This window comes from Phaethon aethereus, assembly GCF_964289735.1.
Source record: "Phaethon aethereus genome assembly, chromosome: W".
NCBI classification, from domain to species: Eukaryota; Metazoa; Chordata; class Aves; order Phaethontiformes; family Phaethontidae; genus Phaethon; species Phaethon aethereus.
In genome coordinates this window covers 41,167,212-41,189,933 of record NC_138581.1, presented here as the reverse complement: position 1 = coordinate 41,189,933, position 22,722 = coordinate 41,167,212, and the positions used below count along the sequence as shown (strand labels likewise).

Here is a 22,722-nt window from a genome sequence, read left to right as displayed (position 1 = left end):
GTATCAGGAGACCAGCTTGGCTAAACAGGGAGCTCATGAGAAAAAGGACATATACAGGAGGTGGAAGTGAGGACAAGCTACAAAGGAGGAATATAGAAACATTGCCTGGGGCATACAGGGATGGTTTGGGGAAAGCCAAAGCTCAGCTGGAGCTGAAACTAGCAAGGGACATCAAGGGCAACAAGAAGAGCTTCTACTGCTACATTATCAATAAAAGAATAAACAAGGAAAATGTGAGCCCACTGCTGCATGGGGTGGACAATTTAGTGACAGCATCTGCAGATAAGGCTGAGGTACTCAGTGCCGCCTTTGCCTTGGTTTTCACCAACAAGGTTTCCCAGGCCTTTTTGTGCCTAGAGACAGGGTTCAAGGAGGAGACGAACTGCCAGTAGCAGAGGAGGATCGAGACAGGGATCTATTGAGAAATCTCAACCCATACTAGACCATGGGACCAGATGGGATGCATCCAAGGATGGCACAAGAGTTTGCTGATGTCATTGCGAGGCCATACTATCATCACTGAAAGGTCACAGAGATCGGGGAAGGTACCCAATGACTGGAGAAATGTTGTAGCCATCTTCAAAAACAGCAAGAAGGACTATCTAGGGAACTATAGGCCAGTCAGCCTCACTTTGGTGATCCTTGGGAAAGTCATGAAGTGAGTCCTCTTGAAAGCTATTTCTGGGCACATAAAGGCAAAGGTAAATCCATGCTGGCTATTCCCAATCACCAAGGGAAAAAAAAATCACACTTGACCAACATGATTGCCACCTTTAATGAAATTACTAGATCCATGGATGAGGAGAGAACAGTGGATGTTGTCAAGCTTGACTTAAGCAAGGCTTTCAGCACCATCTTGCACAGCATCCTTGTATCTAAATTGGGACATTATGATCTGGATGGGTGGACTACCTGATGGGTGAAGACCTGGGTGGATTGGCAGGCTCAGAGGGTAGTGGTTAATGGGTTGTACTCTACACAGAGGCCAGTGACATGCGGACTATTTCAGGGGTCTATCCTGGGATCTGTGCTGTTGAATGTCTTTATCAGTGACCTGGAGGAGGAGATAGAATCAAACTCATCAGCTTTATGGATGACAACAAACTGGGGGAGTGCAGCTGACACACTTGAGGACAGGGATGCCATTCAGAGGGACCTAGACGGGCTAGAAGGATGGGCTGACAAGAATCCCATGAAATTCAACAAAAATAACGGCAAAGTCATGAGATGTTACAAGCTGGGTAGCAGCTCTGTTGAAAAGGACCTGTGAGTCCTGGTTGAAAGCAAGTTGAACATGAGTCAGCAGTGTGCTCTGGCAGTGATGAAGCCTAACAGGATTGTCCTGGTTTCAGCCAGGATAGAGCTGGTTTTCCTCACAGAAGCTAGTGTGAGGCTGTGTTTTGGATTTGGGATGAGAAACTGTTGGTAACGTGCTGATGTTTTGGGTTGTTGCTGAGCAGTCAAGGACAGTCCAGCTTCTCGTGCTGGCCTGCTAGCAAGGAGGCTGGGGGTGCACGGGGAGCTGGGAGGGGACACAACCAGGACAGCTGACCCAGACTGGCCAAAGAGATATTCCCTACCATACGACGTCATGCCCAGTACATAAACTGGAGTTAGCCAGGGGGCGGGAATCGCTGCTCGGGGACGGGCTATCGATCGCCGGGTGGTGAGCAATTGCTGTATTGGGCCTCACTTGTTCTTGTACATTCCTTTGTCGGTATTGTTATTGTTATCATTGTTGTTTCCTTCTCTCTTTCTGTCCTATTAAACTGTGTTTATCTCAACCCACGAGTTTTTTTTCTAATTCTCTCCCCCGTCCCACTGTGGGAGGGGGAGTGAGTGAGCGGCTGCGTGGTGCTTAGTTGCCGGCTGGGGCTAAACCACGACAAGGATACTGGGGTGTATCAACAGAAGCACAGCCAGTAAACTGAAGGAAGTCAACGGAACAATGTCCAAGTGGAAAGCATTAATGAGTGTCCCTCAGGGGTCCGTATTGGGACCAATACTATTTAATATCTTCATCAATGACATAGACAGTGGGATCGAGTGCACTCTCAGCAAGTTTGCAGATGACGCCAAGCTGAGTGGTGCGGTTGATTCGCTAGAGGGAAGGGATGCCATCCACTGTGACCTTGAGAGGCTTGAGGAGTGGACCCATGCAAACCTCATGAGGTTCAACAAGGCCAAGTGCAGGGACCTGCACCTGGGTCGCGGCAATCGCCAGTATCAATACAGGCTGGGTGATGAATGGATTGAGAGCAGCTCTGCTGAGAAGGACTTGGGGATACTGGTGGACAAAAAATTGGACATGAGCCAGCAATGCACACTTGCAGCCCGGAAAGCCAACCGTATCCTGGGCTGCATCAAAAGAAGTGTGACCAGCAGGTCAAGAGATGTGATTCTGCCCCTCTACTCCACTCTCGTGAGACCCCACCTGGAGTACCGTGTCCAGCTCTGGGGTCCCCAGCACAAGACAGACATGGACCTGTTAGAGTGGGTCCAGAGGAGGGCCACAAAAATGCTCAGAGGGATGGAACACCTCTCCTATGAGGAAAGGCTGAGAGTTGGGGTTGTTCAGCCTGGAGAAGAGAAGGCTCCAGGGAGACCTTATTGCGGCCCTTCAGTATATAAAAGGGGCTTATAAGAAAGATGGAGAAAGACTTTTTACCAGGGCCTGTAGTGACAGGACAAGGGACAACAATTTTGAACTGAAAGAGGGTAGATTCAGACTGGATATAAGGAAGAAATTCTTTACGATGAGGGTGGTGAGACACTGGCACAGGTTGCCCAGAGAAGTTGTGGATGCCCCATCACTGGAAGCGTTGAAGGTCATGTTTGATGGGGCTTTGAGCAACCTGATCTAGTGCAAGATGTCCCTGCCCATGGCAGAGGGATTGGACTAGGTGCAACTTGGATCTTTGAAGGTCCCTTCCAACCTTCCATTTTATGATTCTGTGATTCTAAGTGATTATTCCCCTTTACTCAGCACTCATTAGAACACATCTGGAATGCTGCATCCAGTTTTGGTCCCTCCAGTACAAGAAAAATGTTGATAAACTTGAGCAAGTTCAGCGGAGGGTCACCAAGATGGTCAGGGTGCTTGAACACAGGCCCTATAAGGAGAGGTTGAGGGAACTGGGCCTATTTATCTTGGAGCAGAGAAGGCTTAAAGGGGACCTAGTTACAGCCTTCCAATACCTAAGAGAAGCCTATAGAGAAGATAGGCTCTTTACTGAGGTGCATGGTGGGAGAATGAGAGACAATGGTCATCAACAGAAACAGAGGAAGTTCTGACTGGATATAAGGAGAAAAAAAAAATCTCTACGGGGATAATTAAAGCACCAGAACAAGTTGCCCAAAGAGGTCATGGCATCACCATCCTTGGAAGTTTTCAAGATTGAGAGATGGCAGTTTGAGAGTCATATTGGATTGAGGGGGACTGTGACTAATACCAACAAAGAGGGAACAGAGGCCGTGTTTTCACATGCCTGCCATTGTGTGTTCTAGTTTTAGAATTTGAAATGACAGAACTTGCAGAGGATAGAAAAGCCTCTTTCTTCCCTTACTGTCCACCATGATTTCTTCCCACAAACAGTCCAATTATCTTCTCCCTGCAGGGAAGGTGGCACCAGCTGATACTACACAAGGCTGAGTTTCACTCAGAGTAGAGAAGCAGAAGAAAATATATGTGCTGCTTTCCATTAAATCAGTCTTTCAGTAGTGTCCAAGTGTTATAAACCATTCTCTGCATTGAGTGAAAAATCTCTGCTAGGGCAGTGTATCCCTTCACTTAAGGCCACCAAACAAAGCATCTTTCAGGAGTCAGTTTTAACACAGGTGGAAAACATATAACCAAGCCTTTTGGTATGTTTTAAAACTGGCCATGGAACAACATACTGAGCTGTATTGCCAACTCTGTATAAAGCCAAGGACCAGTAAGAGCTACATCTCCATTGTATTGTAGGGAGAGAAAAAAAGGGTAGATGACCAGCATCCTTAAATTAAAAGGGGGGGAGGTAAATTTGGAGAAAAAACTATTTGTCTGCATTCAGCTCCTCAACTTAAATAGACATTTTATGTTCCTTTATATTAGGAAATAGTGTGTGCTTCTGTTTGGTGTTTTTTTTTTCAAATCTGGTTGGAAGGAAAGACACTGTTTTGAAAATAATCCATATGACTCTCATTTGCAAAATCATTTTTAAACATTAAAACATTACCTCATTAAAAGAGGAAAGGTTAAGTTTTTTAGCAATGAACTTCTTTAGATGCAAGACTGTTGCTTGTGCTGAGCAGCGGATCCATTTTCGTTTCAATCCACGTAATTTGCTGCTATTGCATTCCAAGCAGATGCTTACCTTCAGGAAAAAGCAAACACAGTCAGGGCTAGTTTACAGAATTGTCTGCAGTCCCCATTATGCATTTCACATGCAGCATTTATTAGTCCAACAAAAAGGTGAAAATGTAGAATAACAATATTCTTTAAAGCAAAATTCCCTGACTACAAGAAGGATGCTGAAGTGCTGGAGCGTGTCCAGAGAAGGGCAACGAAGCTGGTGAGGGGTCTGGAGCACAAGTCTGATGAGGAGCGGCTGAGGGCACTGGGGTTGTTCAGTCTGGAGAAGAGGAGGCTGAGGGGAGACCTCATCGCTCTCTACAACTACCTGAAAGGGGGTTGTGCTGAGGTGGGTGTTGGTCTCTTCTCCCCAGTAACTAGCAATAGGACGAGAGCAAATGGCCTCAAGTTGCGCCAGGGGAGGTTTAGATTGGGTGTTAGGAAAAATTTCTTCACTGAGAGAGTGGTCAGGCATTGGAACAGGCTGCCCTGGGAGGTGGTGGAGTCACCATCACTGGAAGTGTTCAAAAAACGTGTGGACGTGGCACTTCAGGACAAGGTTTAGGGGACATGGTGGTGTTGGGTTGCTGGTTGGACTTGATGATCTTAAAGGTCTTTTCCAACCTTAATGATTCTGTGATTCTGTGATCACCAAGCCAAGTCCAGGTGGTTTAACATGTCCTTAACTGCTTCCTCCTGGGTTATGAGCGGGTTATCGTGCTCTCCATCCCCATCTTCCAGCTCAGGGGGCTGAATACCCTGCGGATACCTGGACTGGCTGTTAAAGACTGAGGCAAAGAAGGCATTAAGTACCTCAGCCTTGTCCTCGTCCTTGGAGACAATGTTCCCCGCCATATCCAGTAGGGGATGGAAATTCTCCTTGCCTCTCTTTTTGTTGTTAATATATTTGTAAAAACATTTTTTGTTATCATTTACGACTGTGGCCAGACTGAGCTCTAGCTGGGCTTTTGCCTTTCTAATTTTGTCCCTGCTTGACCTAACGAGATCCTTGTACTCTTCGTGAGTTGCCTGCCCCTTCTTCCAGAGGTGATAAACTCTCCTCTTTTCCCTGAGTCCCAGCAAAATCTCCCTGTTCAGCCAGGCCGGTTGCCTTCCCCGCCAGCTCTTCTTACGGCACATGGGGACCGCCTGCTCCTGCGCCTTTAAGATTTCCTTCTTGAAGGCTGTCCAGCCTTCCTGGACCCCTTTGTCCTTCAGGACTGTCTCCCAAGGGACGCTCTCAACCAGTGACCTGAACAGGCCGAAGTCTGCCCTCCGGAAGTCCATGGTAGCAGTTTTGCTGACCCCTCTTCTTACTTCACTCACAACTGAGAATTCTATCATGTTGTGGTCGCTAAGCCCAAGACGGCCTCCAACCACCACATCTCTCACCAGTCCTTCTCTGTTTGTAAACAGCAGGTCCAGTAAGGCACCTCCCCTGGTGGGCTCACTCACCAGCTGTGTCAGGAAGTTATCCTCCACACACTCCAGAAACCTCCCAGATTGTTTCCTCTCTGCCGTGTTATACTTCCAGCAGATGTCCGGTAGGTTGAAGTCCCCCACAAGAACAAGGGCCAGTGAATGCGAGACTTCTGCCAGTCGCTTACAGAATGTTTCATCTGTCTCTTCGTCCTGGTTGGGTGGTCTGTAACAGACTCCCAGCAGGATATCTGCCTCATTGGCCTTCCCCCTCATCCTTACCCATAAGCACTCGACTTGGTCTTCACAATCATTGATTTCTATGCAATCAAAACTCTCCCTAACATACAGATCACTGGACTGTGTATGACCTCAGTTACTGTTGTATCTGGACCTGACTCCAACTTGCCGATTTCACTTTCTGGCTTAACCTTGGATCTGCCTCATCACTAAAGTTTTGCCTGGTGATCACTGGACTGTGGCTCAATCTGATCACTGTCACCAGAGCTGCTACGCGCTCCTTATTCAGGTATTGTGGGACTGCACCCCTTGTTGGTGAGGTCAGTGCCCTGTCTACTTTGCTGTCACTCTTGGCTCCTGGCTTGCCTGCCCCTATGGAGCAGCAGCCTGCCCTTGCTGCTCCCTGACAAAACCATTATCACTTTTTAATGACTGTTTCTAATCTAACCTCTGAATCCAGTAACATAGTTTAATATTTAAGGCATGTTTTAAAATAATATTTTGAACTTTAAAATTTACTGATGCAGATGAAGTAACAAATTTTTGAAGTTCAAAAGAGTATATGGGAAAAAAATGGCCTTTTGGTCTCTGTGCTTCAGTTCCCTCTTCTCAATCATCTATTTTCTTTATTTAGTCTAAGCTCTTTAGGATAAGTTTTATTCTGTGCACTTAAATGATCTGGTACAAAGCACAATCCATCTGAGTACTACCACTGCACTATCATTAAATGGAAAATTAATCCAAATTTAATTTACTTTGGACACAGTTAGCAGGGAAGCATGAAGGCAGTGACTTGTGTATTCCAATAGCAAGTTTCATACTCAAACAGGTTTTGTGTTTAAAACTTGACACTAAGTAAAAAAAGACTTTTCATTCTAATTATTGAAACATATTCAGTCCTGATGCACCAGAGTGGCATGGGAGTAGACTCTCAGATAAAGGACCCAAATGACTTGAAATCTAGTTGAGATGAAAGCCAACAGAGAATTTAGCCAATATTCAGGAAACTCAGAAATAGTTATAACTATCAGATTGTATCTGGTCTGGCTGAGATGGAGTTAACTTTCCCCATAGCAGCCCTCATAGTGCTGTGCTGTGTATTGGTAGCTAGAACAGTGTTGATAACACACCGGCACTTTGGCTACTGCATCAAGGCTGTCTCCCCAACATTCCCCCCTTACCAGTAGGCTGGAGGATGGGCGAGATCTTTGCAGGGTATATAGCCAGGACAGCTGACCCAAACTGGCCAAAGGGATATTCCATACCATAAGACATCTGCTCAGCAACAAAAGCTAAGAGAAAGGGGGGGGAGGGGCATTCATTATGACGTTTGTCTTCCGGAGCAACTGCTATGCATACTGAAGCCCTGCTTCCCGGGAAGTGGCTGGACATCGCCTGCTGATGGGAAGTAGAGAATAAATCTTTTGTTTTCCTTTGCTTCCACGCGTGGCCTCTGCTTTTGCTTTACTAAACTGCCTTTATCTTGACCCATGAGGTTTTTTTCCATCTTATTTTCTCCCCCCCCATCCTGCTGAGGAAGGGAGTGAATAGAGCGGCTTGGTAGGTATCTGGTGTCAAAACCAAATTTCTCCACAGCTACCTAAATAAAAAAGATGAAGCTCAGGTTTACACAAAAGCATGGGAGAACACTGTATCTTGTCTCTGTCAGAGGGAAAAAAATTTATCAAAGAAAAATAATCATTTAAAGATAAAGTGGAAATACAAAATAAAACTAAAAAATGCCCTATGTCAGACGTAAGTCTACCTGTTCATCACTTCGATGATAGTCATTATCTTCTTCCTGTTTTTCTTCAGAAGTTTCTTTGTTTGAATTTTCATCTGGCTTAGTTTCACCTTTCAGAAGAAAGCAGAGCATTACACTAATTAAATTAGACATATCAGATGACAGGTAATCCTGAAACAAAGTGAAGACTATAAGAGCAACTGTGGCTTGTCAAAGCATGATCAGCTTCTCTTCTAACCAATAAAAAAGTTGGAAAGCAACTTCATTCTTGGTAGCAGAGATGTGGACACTAATCCAAAGCTTCCCAGAAAATCAGTTCAAGACACCTTGATACAAATTTGTCAGGGCTCATCTATAAATCTGATATGCTCTCCTGACAGTCACAAATTTGAGAATTCTTTTGCCCTTGGATAAATACACACACACATACATTTTTAAGTATAACCGCCACAACGTTTCTATCGCAAAATTAGATTTAACATCAGCAGTTTCTGAAGTTAATGCAATTCAGGACTGGGATAAAAAGTAACCTTTTCTTATCATAGAGTTCCCACATAGATACTACTGAAGATCTTCACCAGGAACACATTACAGCCAGCTAAAAGAACACATTCTATAAACAAGTGTGATGCAAAACAATACTGCACTTAGATGGTGAGTTCAAAGTGGTGAGTTCTTGTGTATAGTCCAATATATAAGCACAAGCAAGCCTTGTACAATATTATACAACAACTATGAGCGCTAATAAATATTAGCTAGTCACCTACCTCTGACAGATCCTTTCAGCAGTTTAATGGCAATCTGCACCCCCACTCAAAGACAGAATAAACATAAGACCATTTACCATTGCGATGTAAATCTAGATGTTGCTTTGCAGAGCATGTCTCCCCTTTGATGTCCCCTGGTACTTCCATACCCAGTTTGTGATAGAATTCCCTCTGCTTTTTCATTTCCGCTGTTTAAAATTGTAAATATTAGTTATGTAATAACGTTCTAGCATAATATTTATCAAGGTATTCCAAACCCCTCCTCTGTTCTGTAAAAGAAGCTTGTCAGGCAGGAAGTTTTATTAGCACTTTTTGCTACTTCTCTACTCTTGCTGCCATAATCGAGTTACCCCAGATCTTATTCTCAAGAGGCAGAATACTACCAAGTCATTTGCAGAGCTATTATTATACCATTCTGTTATTACATATAAAATAAATTTTAAATACTATACCATACTTTGTGTGTGGTCTTCCCCCTTTGATATTTCTGTCAAAATATTGGTTTTTAATTTTTATCCGTATTTCTGACTTTCAATATCCTAGAAACAATTTTAAAATAATCTCTTTATCTAAACTTGCTTATAAATGTCCAATAATGTCCTCACTTGACAGCTTAATTGGATTGCAATATTCTACTTAAATAAAAGTAACAACACACCACTGAAAAATAATACTGAACAATTACTATAAAGCATTCCTTTAGTCCAACAGATTCATTATCAAAGTAAGTAGATTATAAGAACACAAATGCAAAGGTACCTGCTAGCAAAGGATTTAAGTACATCTTAGGAGAAGAAAAATTCACTGAAACTAAAAGTTATGCTACATTAGTATTCTACCTCTGAGAACTCTGCAAAGATGTTAAAAAAGACATGAATATGTACACAGTTTATTAAAGAAGAATGTATGCAAATTATAAAATGCCAGCATGAAAAAGCTGCAGTGTTATTTAGGTTTACATAATGTTACTTTTCCCTGAAATAACACCAGCATTTTCATTTCTGAAGTTTTTTCACTGCTGGTACAAGTCTAAAATTAAAAAAAAAGCACTGAAGTAGAGAGGAAAAGTAGTGCTAGAACTGGGACAAGTGAAGATGGTATTTTTCATGAACATTTTTGTCATTTCCTCCTTTCATTAATGTAAAGGAACTATGTGTGGATCTAACATTCAGTAAAAATAGGTCATATCAGAAAACTTACCTTCTTGGAGGCCTGGCACAAGTTTGTAAACAATATCTTGCATTGTTCTATCATGACTAGCAGGAAAAAAAAAAAAGAAAAATTGAAGCCATCTTGGTTCAAAACATTTCTCTTAAAGAGATTCAGTATTAAATTGACTCTACAAACCTCTAAAGACTTGTAAGAAATAAAAATATTTATCTTGGATAACTGAAAAATCAAACATGAGATAACAGTAACAAGAAAGGAATGCAGATAAGGTTCAGGCTAAGACAAGAACTGACAAAAGTTAAACTGACAAAAGTTTAACAGAAATGCTAGGAAGGATGCTAGGAAGGATGGTCTTTATGATGCAAAGGACGGCATCCTGTGAGAGATGCCATATACCTGCATGTAACATAACTCTAAAAATTCCTTGACAATTTTGACAAAAGCATTATTTTATTTTCTGTTTCTAGACACTAGACACTTTTCTGTTTCTAGAAACTAGACTGTTTCTTATCCCTTTTAATTAAACTCTCATGTCGCTAGATTGTTTAGTTATCCATACTGTGCTTTTTAAACAACATGAGGAAAAAAGCCTATGGGGAAAAAAAAGAAGAGAACAAAGGAAAGAAAATTTGCGTTTGCTCTTATAATCCAGCATTTTACCCAAGAGCAACATCATGTAGCTCAGAATCCCATCTAGCTAAAAAGGGTGGAACAAAAAAAGGCAAACTGATCCAGCACATAAGGAAGGAAATGGTGGACAAGTAGGACTGGTTAAGATTCTGAACAGTGATGTTTTCAACCAAAGTTTAACTACAAGCTGCCATTTCCTGGATTACTCTAAAACAAGTCATTGCCTGAAAGGACCAGAACATTACCCTGACTTCCAAACTATAAATAAAATCCAGTACAAGCTAAAATGTCAGCCTCAGCTGCTACCAGGGCATTAACGCCAGAAGAGTTTACAATACCAAACTCCAGCTTCGACTCTCAGGTTAGGATTTTTAAATGCAGGAACATCTCCAAAAACATTTCAATCTAAATGAATTATTTTAGCCACGAGCATGAGAGCAGAGGTGAGAATTTAAGAGCATTCTTAATGATGAAACAAGGATGGGGATGAATTAGATCACAGATTCTTGTAACTAAGGCATAATACAAAGTTCCTCCCTATTAATCTGTTGAAGAAACCACAGACTTCCAAAAGCAAGTTGGACAAAGACTATCTGTTTTGATCTTTAAGGGGCAGTACTTTGTAATAAGCTCAGGAAAATACTTCTCTAGGAGGGCATTTTCATTTTTCAAAGCAGTAGAGCAAAGAACCTAGACTGAAGAAGGGGTTCAATTTTTTAAAAGACTTTTTATATTTTTTTTAAGACTGTGCATTCAGTGTCCACAAACAACTGTCAAATACACTTCTAACTACTCAATTTGAGGTTATACTCCCAGGCATCTCTTAGCACTGAAAATAGGCTTCTGAACCGATACACGGATGTGTTCCTGTAGCTTTACAGAGGACAACCATGTTGTCTTAAGTGCCATTTGTTTCTTCTTGCCTACTGGCACAGATTTGTCATCATTGGTTTGTCATATTTCAAAATACACTCTAGTACAGTCTCTGCATCATTCTCGGAAGGTATAAGAAATTATTTCAAACTCCTGAAGGGGACTCAGTTTTGAGCAATTCAGAAAGTTTTTATAGGACATTGTGGTGGGTTAACCCTGGCTGGATGCCAGGTGCCCACCAAGCCACTCTATCACTCCCCTCCTCAGCTGGACAGGGGAGAGAAAATATAATGAAAGGCTCGTGGGTTGAGATAAGGACAGGGAGAGATCACTCAGCAATTACTGTCACGGGCAAAACAGACTTGACTTGGGGAAATCAGTTTAATTTCTTACCAATAAAATCAGAGTAGGGTAATGAGAAATAAAAACAAATCTTAAAACACCTTCCCCCACCCCTCCCTTCTTCCCGGGCTTAACTTCACTCCCGACTCTCTACCTCCTTCCCCTCCCGAGGGGCACAGGGGGATGGGGAATGGGGTTTGTGGTCAGTTTATCACACGTTGTCTCTCCTGCTCCTTCCTCCTCGGGGGAGGACTCACACTCTTCCCCTGCTCCAATGTGAGTCCTTCTCACAGGCTGCAGTTCTTCACAAACTGCTCCAGCTTGGGTCCCTTCCATGGGGTGCAGTCCTTCAGGAACAGACTGCTCCAGCGTGGGTGCCCCACAGGGTCACAAGTCCTGCCAGCAAACCTGCTCCAGCGTGGGCTCCTCTCTCCATGGGTCCACAGGTCCTGCCAGGAGCCTGCCCCAGTGTGAGCTTCCCACCGGGTCACAGACTCCTTCGGGCATCCACCTGCTCTGGCGTGGGGTCCTCCATGGGCTGCAGGTGGAGATCTGCTCCACTGCGGGCCTCCATGGGCTGCAGGGGGACAGCCTGCCTCACCATGGGCTTCACCACGGGCTGCAGGGGAATGTCTGCTCTGGCGCCTGGAGCACCTCCTCCCGCTCCTTCTGCACTGACCTTGGTGTCTGCAGAGTCGTTTCTCTCACATATTCTCACTCCTCTCCTCATCTGCAGTTGCTGTGCACAGGTTTCCCCCCCCCCTTCTTAAATATGTTATTACAGAGGCGCTACTACTGTTGCTGATTGGCTCAGCCTTGGCCAGCGGCAGGTCCATCTTGGCGCCGGCTGGTATTGGCTCTATCGGACACAGGGGAAACTTCTCACAGAAGCCACCCCTGTAGCCCCCCTGCTACCAAAACCTTGCCACACAAACTCAATACAGCTACCAACTTTCTCATCTGCACCTATGAACTAAACAGTTATTTGAAAGACTAAATCAACAATTTTCAAAGTCTTTGAACACACCCTCTCAGTCAGTGAAAAACACTGTCCAACTGCCAGTCATTCTGAAGTTTTAATACAAGTGTACAAGGGTCCTGCACTTCGGCCACAACAACCCCATGCAACGCTACAGGCTTGGGGAGGAGTGGCTGGAGAGCAGCCCGGCGGAAAGGGACCTGGGGGTGCTGGTTGACAGCCGGCTGAACATGAGCCAGCAGTGTGCCCAGGTGGCCAAGAAGGCCAACAGCGTCCTGGCCTGTATCAGGAATAGTGTGGCCAGCAGGAGTAGGGAAGTGATTGTGCCCCTGTACTCGGCACTGGTGAGGCCACACCTTGAATCCTGTGTTCACTTTTGGGCCCCACACTACAAGAAGGATGTTGAGGTGCTGCAGCGTGTCCAGAGAAGGGCAATGAAGCTGGTGAGGGGTCTGGAGAACAAGTCTTCTGAGGAGCGGCTGAGGGAACTGGGGTTGTTTAGTCTGGAGAAGAGGAGGCTGAGGGGAGCCCTTATCGCTCTCTACAACTACCTGAAAGGGGGTTGTGGCGAGGTGGGTGTTGGTCTCTTCTCCCAAGTAACTAGTGATAGGACAAGAGGAAATGGCCTCAAGTTGCGCCAGGGGAGGTTTAGATTGGATATTAGGAGAAATTTCTTCACCGAGAGAGTGGTCAGGCATTGGAACAGGCTGCCCAGGGAGGTGGTGGAGTCGCCTTCCCTGGAAGTGTTCAAAAAACGTGTGGATGTGGCGCTTCAGGACATGGTTTAGGGGACATGGTGCGCTGGATTAATGGTTGGACTTGATGATCTTGAAGGTCCTTTCCAACCTAGTGATTCTGTGATTCTGTGATTCACGTAGATGTTCCATATGTGCAACCTCTATGATCCAGGCATACAAAACAGGAAGTTACTAAATCTCATTAAACTTCACTCAGGAATTAAACAACAAAGTTTATTGTGTTTGTCCGATTCAAGAGAAAAGGATTTGCTTCAAAAGAATTGCAAATTCAGAGCAGAATTCAATACCTTACCTCTTTTATATAAATCTTCTATCTTCTAATCAAGCTTCTTTTTATATATTTAAAATATTGATAAGCAAATAAAAAAATGTAGAGAGAAACTGTGCTGTATTTGAGAGGTTTGTACAGCCCAGAGTGTAACTAGTTGTCCTTTTCCTTTTGTACTGCACACTTACCCGATATACTGTAATGGATGGCTCTGGTGTATAACAATCCGACATGTTGGACAGGTGTTGTTTTCCTCCAAATACTTCACCAAGCAGCTTCTACAGACTAATAACAAGAATATTAATAATTAAAAAGAAATAAAACAAGATGTAGCTTGAAGAAACTTGTGAGGTCGCCAGGGGTATCTGAGTGGGTTTCTGACACCCTTGGGCTGTGCCTGTGGAGGGACCGGCCGGCAGGTAACAGGTCTTGTGAGAGGGGCAGGCAAGAGTTGGGCGGTGTTGGTGGTCCCCATGGCCAGTTCAAACCCCAGGAAGCCACATATAATCGGCTGTCCTGGTTTCAGCCAGGGTAGAGTTAATTTTCTTCATAGAAGCTAGCGTGAGGCTATGTTTTGGATCTGGGATGAAAAAATGTTGATAAGGTGCTGATGTTTTGGGTTGTTGCTAAGTAGTCAAGGACAGTCCAGCTTCTCATGCTGGCCTGCAGCGAGCAGGCTGGGGGTGCACGGGAAGCTGGGAGGGGACACAGCTGGGACAGCTGACCCAGGCTGGCCAAAGGGATATTCCCTACCATATAACGTCGTGCTCGGTATATAAAGCTGGGACGAAGAAGAAGGAAGGGGTGGAGGGACGTTCGGAGTTATGGCGTCTGTCTTCCCAAGAAACCATTATGCGTGACGGAGCCCTGCTTCCCTGGAGATGGCTGAACACCTGCCTGCCCATGGGGAGTAGTGAACAAATTCCTTGTTTTGCTTTGCTTGCATGCGCGGCTTTTGCTTTACTTATTAAACTGTCTTTATCTCAAACCATGAGTTTCCTCACTTTTACTCTTCCGATTCTCTCCCCCGTCCCACCGTGGGGGAGTGAGCGAGCAGCTGCGTGGTGCTTAGTTGCTGGCTGGGGCTAAACCACGGCATCGGCCCCTAGGGGACACTACCGACCACGAGTGTGGCGTTGGTTGGGAGTGGTGTCAGCAGCTTTCATGAAAAGGGCAGTGCACTCTGTCAGTTGTTGGGCTGCTGCCTGCTCTGCTCACCTGCAGGCTTAGGCTGCAGCTCTGATGGTCACCCCAACTAACTGGTGGCTGTGCAAGTCTAGCCAGACACTTGAGGTCTCCAGGGAATTAGAAGGATGACATCTTTCACAAGAACTACCATTCTATAAGTAAGTAAGTAAGTGGGCCATTTTTTTTCTGAGAACTATAAGGAGACTGTGACCTGACGAAAGAAAATGGTGTCCACCGGCCACAACTGCAAGGCTGAAACCCAAACAAAAGCACTACAGCCTACCTATGCTGATGTCTCCACCCAAACAGACCTCCCAAGGACCAGTATAGCTGTCCAGACCTCGGGTTGCATGGAGTTGCAGTGCCTGGAAGTCCCCCTAACACCTGAAGGCAGCAGTGGATGTCATAGCTGCAAGTGTGCCCAGCTAGAAGAACTCCTCAAACAAGTAGCTATGTTACAAGAGGAGTTCAACAGGCAGCGCAGTATGCAGGAATGTGGGTGGGAGATCGATATATGGTATTGTGCGCTGTGTGACCGCCCGGCCTTAAGGCTGTGCAAGGGGAAGGTAAGCCTGACTCCAACCTCGAGCTGACTGACACAAGAAACTCACAAGATGAAGGAGACTGGACCCTTGTCTCTGCTTGGGGCAGAAGGAAGAACCTTCCCCTAAAGTGCCCCTGCATAACAGAGACGACGCTCTGGGGTCAGAGAACGAAGAGTACATGAGTAGCGGACAAGATCCAGGAAAAGCCAACCATGCAAAGTTGATCCAATCATCTACCCGCATTAGAACCAGTGCCACCATAAAAGCACATAAAGTATTAGTAATTGGAGAGTCCTTAATGAGACACACCAAAGCACCATTTGCTGTCCAGACAATTTCTCTGGAGAAGTTTGCTGCCTACCAGGAACTCACATTTGCGATGTCACTGAGAGGCTGCCAAGCCTGGTGAACCCTACAGATTATCATCCACTCCTACTATTTCACGTAGGGTCCAATGATACTGCGACGAGGCAACTTAGAACCATCAAAAGAGACTATAAGTCCCTCAGAGCAATGTTAAAAGGATCTGGAGCACAGGTGGTGTTCTCCTCTATCCTCCCAGTCAGAGGAAGGGGTTCAGGAAGGTGGAAACTAATTGAACAGGTGAATGCCTGAGTGGCTGGTGCCATACTCAAGGTTTTGGCTTCTATGATCATGGATCTACCTTTGAGAAGCTGGGTCTGTTGGGAGCTGATGGGATTCACCTGACCAAGTGAGGCAAGAGGGTCTTCACCAGTAAGCTGGCCAGACTTATAAGGCAGGATTTAAACTAGATTTAGTGGGGGAGGGGGATGGAGTTCTGAGCAATAAAGAGCCAGGGGCTGCTAATATATTAGGAACCAATAGGGATATACCTGTGAAAAGCCTCAAAGGAATTAGGGCATGTTCCTCTAAAAAGGTGACAAGGTAGGTAGCCTAGCTGAAGTGCTGCTATACCAATGCATGCAGCATGGCTAACAAAGAGCAGGAGTGAAAAGCCACTGTGCAGCTATAAAGCTATGATCTAATCACGATCACTGAAATGTGGTGGAATGAATTGCACGACTGGAGTGCTGCAATCAATGACTATAAACTGTTCAGAAGGGACAGGCAAGGAAGGAGGGGTAGGGAGGTTGCCCTCTATGTAAAAAAAATGGACTGACTGCGCAGAGCTGTATATTAAAAATAGCAAAGAACAGGTTGAGAGCTTATGGGCAAAAATTAGGGGCCAAGCCAACAAAGGAAACCCCATGGTTGGTGTTTACTACAGACCACCCAACCAAGGATGAGAAGGCGGCTGAGGTACTCGATGATTTCTTTGCCTCAGGCTTCACTGGCAATCTCTCTTCCCACACCTCTCGAGTGGATGGACTACAAGATGGGGACTGGGGGAGCAAAGTCCCTCCCACTGTAAGAGAAGATCAGGTTTGAGACCGCCTGAGGAACCTGAACATACATAAGTCTATGGGGCCTGACGAGATGCATCCCAGAGTCCTGAAGGAATGGGCTGATGTAGTTGCCAAGCCACTCCCCATGATATTTGAAAAGTCCTGGCAGTCAGGTGAAGTCCCTGGAGACTGGAAAAAGGGAAACATTGCACCCATTTTTACAAAGGGTAGCAAGGAAGACCCTGGGAACTACCGATCTGTCAGCCTCACCTCTGTGCCTGGGAAGACCATGGAGCAGATCCTCCTAGAAGCTATGCTAAGGCACATGGAGGACAGGGAGGTGATTCGAGACAGCCAGCATGGCTCCATCAAGGGCAAGTCCCGCCTGACCAACCTAGTAGCCTTCTATGATGGAGCAACTACATCATTGGACAAGGGAAGAGCTATGGATGTCATCTATCTGGACTTCTGTAAGGCCTTTGACACGGTCCCCCACAACAACTTTCTCTAAATTGGAGAGAGATGGATTTGATGGGTGGGCTGTTCGGTGGATGAGGAATTGGTTGGATGGTCGCATCCAGAAGGTAGTGGTCAATGGCTCAATGTCCAGATGGATATCGGTGACGAGTGATGTCCCTCAGGGGTCCATATTGGGACCAGTACTCTTTAATGTTTTCATCAATGACATAGACAATGGATCAAGTGCACCCTCAGCAAGTTTACAGATGGCACCAAGCTGAATGGTGCGGTTGACACGCCTGAGGGACAGGATGCTGTCCATAGGGACCTGGGCAAGGTCAAGGAATGGGCCCCTGTGAACCTCATGAGGTTCAACAAGGCCAAGTGCAGGGTCCTGCACCTGGGTCGGGGCAACCCCTGGTATCAGTACAGGGACTGAGAGCGGCCCTGCCGAGAAGGACTTGGGGGTACTGGTGGATGAAAAGCTGGACATGAGCCGGCAATGTGCGCTCGCAGCCCAGAAGGCCAACCGTATCCTGGGCTGCATGAAAAGAAGTGTGGCCAGCAGGGCGAGGGAGGGGATTCTGCCCCTCTACTCTGCTCTGGTGAGATCCCACCTGGAGTACTGCGTCCAGCTCTGGAGCCCTCAGCACAGGAAAGACATGGACCTGTTGGAGAGCAGGTCCAGAGGAGGGCCACCAAAATGATCAGAGGGATCGAACACGTCTGCTATGAGGACTGGCTGAGAGAGTTGGGGTTGTTCAGCCTGGAGAAGAGAAGGCTCCGGGGAGACCTTATTGCAGCCTTTCAGTACTTAAAGGGGGCATATGAGAAAGATGGGGACAGACATTTTAGCAGGGCCTGTAGCAACAGGACAAGGGGTAATGGTCTTAAACTAAAAGAGGGCAGATTCAGACTGGATACAAGGAAGAAATTTTTCACAATGAGGGTGGTGAAACACTGGCACGGGTTTCCCAGAGAGGTGGTGGATGCCCCATCCCTGGAGACATTGAAGGTCAGGTTGGATGGGGCTCTGAGCAACCTGATCTACTTGATGATGTCCCTGCTCATCGCAGGGGGGTGTGACTAGATGACTTTTAAAGGTCCCTTCCAACCCAAACTATTCTGTGATTCTATGAATCCTCATGCTCACCAGCCCTGATCCTGCTGGGGGACTTCAATCTCCCTGACAAATGTTGGAAAAGCAGCTCAGCAAGGTGTAGGCAGTCCAGGAGGCCCTTGGTGTGTGTCGAAGACGATTTCTTAATCCAGGTGATAAAAAGCCCGACCAGACGAGAAGGGTTACTGGACCTCTTGCTCACCAACACATATGAACTAATTAGAGACATCAAGACTGGTGGTAGCCTGGGCTGCAGTGATCATGCCCTGGTGGAATTCACAATCTCAAGGGATATGGGTCAGGTGAAGAGTAGAGTCTTAGGATAGCAAACATTCAGTTGTTTAAGGAAGTAGTAGATGTGACCTCCTGGGAAACTGCCCTCAGGGATAAAGGAGCTGAACAGAGCTGGCAGCTCTTTAAGGACATTTTTCTTGGATCACAAGAACTATTGATTCCCATGTGTAAGAAATCAGGCAAGGAAGGCAGGAAACTGGCGTGGCTCACTAAGGACCTCCTGGTCCAACCAAAGTGTAAGAAGGGAATCCATAGGCAATGGAACCAGGGACATGTATCCTGAGAAGAATATAGGGACTGGGCCCGGATACATAGGGATGGGATCAGGAAAGCTAAGGCGCAGCTGGAGCTAATTTGGCAAGGGATGCAAAGAATAATAATAAGGGCTTCTACAGGTATGTTGGCCAGAACAGGAAGATTAAAGAAAATGTACACACTCTGACAAATAAGACATGGGAACTAGTGACAAATGACATGAAAAAGACTGAGGTACTCAACAATTTTTTTGCCCCAGTTTTCAACCGTAATCTCTCTTCCCACATCTCTCAAGCCTCTGAACATCAAGGCAGGGAATGGGGGAAAGAGGTCCCTCCTGTTGTAGGAGAAGATCAGGTTTGAGACCACCTGAGGAACCTGATCATACACAAGTCCATGGTACCTGATGAGATGCATCCCAGAGTCCTGAAGGAATGGGCTGATGTAGTTGCCAAGCCACTCCCCATGATATTTGAAAAGTCCTGGCAGTCAGGTGAAGTCCCTGGAGACTGGAAAAAGGGAAACATTGCACCCATTTTTACAAAGGGTAGCAAGGAAGACCCTGGGAACTACCGACCTGTCAGCCTCACCTCTGTGCCTGTGAAGATCATGGAACATATCCTCCTGGAAGACATTTCGAACCATATGGAAGGCTGGGAGGTGATTAGAGACAGCCAACATGGCTTCACCAAGGGCAGATTGTGCCTGACTAATCTAGTGGCCTTCTATGATGGAGGAACTATGATCAGTGGACAAGGGAAGAGCTATGGATGTCATCTACCTGGATTTCTGTAAGGCCTTTGATACAGTACCCCACAACATTCTTGCCTCTAAACTGGAGAGATATGGGTTTGATGGATGGACTGTTAGGTGGATTAGGAATTGGCTGGATGGCCATGTCCAAAGAGTTCTAGTCAACAGCTCAATTTCCAAGTGGAAACCCATAATGAGTGGTGTCCCTCAAGGGTCTGTACTGGTGCCAATACTGTTTAATATCTTAATCAATGACATAGACAGTGGGATTGAGTGCACCCTCAGCAACTTTGCAGATGACACCAAGCTGAGCGGTGCAGTTGATTAGCTAGAGGGATGGGATTGCATCCAGAGGGACCTTGGCAGGCTTGAGGAATGGGCCCATGTGAAACTCATGAGGTTCAACAAGGCCAAGTGCCAGGTCCTGCACCTGGGTTGCGGCAATCACCAGTATCAATAGAGGCTGGGTGATGAATGGATTGAGAGCAGCTCTGCTGAGAAGGACTTGGGGATACTGGTGGACAAAAAATTGGACATGAGCCGGCAATGTGCGCTTGCAGCCCAGAAAGCCAATTGTATCCTGGACCGCATCAAAAGAAGCGTGGCCAGCAGGTCGAGAGAAGTCATTCTCCCCCTCTACTCCACTCCACTCTCGTGAGACCCCCACCCAGAGTACTGCGTCCAGCTCTGGGGTCCCCAGCACAAGACAGACATGGACCTATTGGAGCGGTTCCGGAGGAGGGCCATGAAAATTATCAGAGGGCTGGAACACATACATGATGGTATAACTGGAATAAACACCAGTTATAGCAAAAAAAGTCATTAAATTTGCTTTGCTTATATATTGTATTTACGTATTTAAGATGAAATTACTGTTGCTGGTAGAAGTTATTATTGGACCAATCCTAGTAATTTTGCCCACTAAGCACAGATCTTGCATTACAGTCTGCTCTAGTGGTATATACTAGCAGATCCAGTTGCAAGGGTGAGACCATAACCTGTTTGAACCAAGTAAACAAAAGAACCAAACCCATCTTCAAAAACCACTAACTAACTTCTCACTTGCCATCAGTAGTTCCTCCAGTTTTGAATAAGGAGATACTAACCCCTCCTAAACTAAATTCAGCACAGGTCACCTCAGTTTGTCACAGACAAACTAAAAAGGTACAAATGAAGAAACAAAGTGGGAAAACTCACTTTCCCGATAGCTGTTCTTTAAAAAGCTGCTCCCCACCCTTCCACCCATAATATGAGGCTATGTCTCCTCTCAGAATAAATAATATTAGTCTAAGGATGAAACCAAAGGCAACAAAACTTTCTGAAAACATAAATTTATAATAAGGGATATTCCACGAGACACCCCATAGGTTTGCTCTAAAAATGCATTCCTGAGAAATGGCATGGCCTATGTGAACTGAGCACACCTGCTTGCAGTGCATGTTTCAGGGTTGCAAATAAATATATAAATAAATACATTTTAGAACAATGAAAAAGCGACCCTCTAGCAAGACTAATTTTAACAGTTAATGGCAGCATTACGGAATTTTGGACAAAACAAAGCAAAAGCCTAGATTAGGGTTCTAAACGCTTTACTCCAAACAGAACACCAAGGAACCTGAGATTTGGACCACATGGAGAAGGGACTGAAGAATGAGCTAAAAAAGGAATGGGAAGAAAAACAAGAAAAGCAAATATATTAAAGCTGATGAACAGCATCTAGAAATCAAACGTGGAAAAATTATCTCTGGCAAATCTGAAACATCATATCATCTCTGTCAAGCATGTCACATTTCTTTTAATATTCAGCACAAAAACTAGCTTCCTAAACATATACATTACCATTTACTATATATGGTTTCAAGTTTGTTCTCATTATTTGTCGCACAAAACAATATATTTTTGTTGAAAAATTATAAGTGCATAGCACAGCTTGCATTATTCTGGCTGATACACAGTAAAACTTTAAACTTCAACTAAAACTGTTAAAACATCTAGCACATCAAGTAAAAAAAAACAATTTTAGCTTACTCACAGCATTATATTCCTACTTACAAGTATGTAAGCATTCTGTTACAGTGGTGGCATCAATCAGGTATCCATTGCATAAATGACAGGTTATGTGGACATTAATGTCCCAAAGCTTAATCTTTCTAGTCATCATCTTTGGTATCTGTAAAAAAAAAAACAAAACACCCACACATTACATAGCACCTTAGATGTACTGATGAGGTAAAAGTAGTTTTGGAATAAATGACTAACTATAATTCGCCTTAAAGATATGCTTATGTAGATAGCTTCAGGCTCTTGTATATTTATGCATATATTTTGAGTGAGTACTAAACTTTTAAAAGTCGATAAAAATGAATCATGAAATAATTGAAATCTACACTATTTTACATGTCAAGGTTTCAGAGTGGAAGAGTCCTAGTACATTATTAACACTAACCAAGTGTGGTGGGTTAGCCTTGACTAACTGCCAAACTCCCACCCAGCTGCTTGCTCACTCCCCCTCCTCAGCAGAACAGGGAGAGAAAGTAGGAAGAACAGGAACAAGAAAGCTTGTGATTTGAGATTAAAAACAGGGAGATTGCTTACCAATTACGGTCACAGGCAAGACAGACTCGACTTGGGGAAAATTAACTTAATTTATTGCCAACTAAAATAAAAATGTAATTACTAGAGTTGGGCAGTGGGAAACAAAAAAACAAACATTAAACCAACACCTTTCCTCCCCCCTTTCCTATGCCCAACTTCACTCCTCCACTCCAGACTCATCCACCCCCCCCACAGCTGCACAGGGGGGATGGGGAGGCGGGGAAGGTTACAGTCAGTACATAAAGGTTTCTCTCTGCTGCTTCTTCCTTCTCACACTTTTCCTCTGCTCTGTTGTGGGTTCTCTACAGGCAACGGTTTCTTTAGGAATATCCATCTACTCTGGCATGAATCTTCCACAGGCTGCAGGGAATATCTTCTCCAGCACCATGGAGCACCTCCTTCTCCTTTCTCTGACCTTGGTGTTGCCTCTGTTGTTTCTCACTCTTTTCATTCCCTCCTCCTCGCTCTGTCCAGTGTTTTCTGCCCTTTCTTAAATATGTTTTCACAGAGGTGCCACAAACTTTGCTGATGGGCTCAGCTTTGGCCTGTGGTGTCCATTGCCAAGCCAGCTATGTCCAGCACAGGGCAGTCCCTGACCTCTTCCCACAAAGGCCACACCCCTG

At 45.1% G+C, this 22,722-nt stretch overlaps 1 protein-coding gene across 1 annotated transcript in view; it reads right to left on the bottom strand.

Annotated features, from left to right (window-relative positions):
• Window positions 1-22,425, bottom strand: part of LOC309415045 (polycomb group RING finger protein 3-like) — a gene marked incomplete at its 3' end in the record, with an annotated part of 49,025 nt that extends 26,600 nt beyond the window's left edge. The window contains exons 1-6 of the mRNA XM_082012436.1: window positions 21,557-22,425; window positions 13,712-13,808; window positions 9,704-9,759; window positions 8,581-8,691; window positions 7,758-7,846; window positions 4,218-4,355 (exon numbers count right to left, since the gene is read on the bottom strand). Coding sequence (XP_081868562.1) covers window positions 4,218-4,355; window positions 7,758-7,846; window positions 8,581-8,691; window positions 9,704-9,759; window positions 13,712-13,808; window positions 21,557-21,665 — 600 coding nt within the window. The 5' untranslated portion in view covers window positions 21,666-22,425. The remainder of the gene's footprint in view (window positions 1-4,217; window positions 4,356-7,757; window positions 7,847-8,580; window positions 8,692-9,703; window positions 9,760-13,711; window positions 13,809-21,556) is intronic.
• Between the last annotated feature and the right edge of the window lie 297 nt (window positions 22,426-22,722).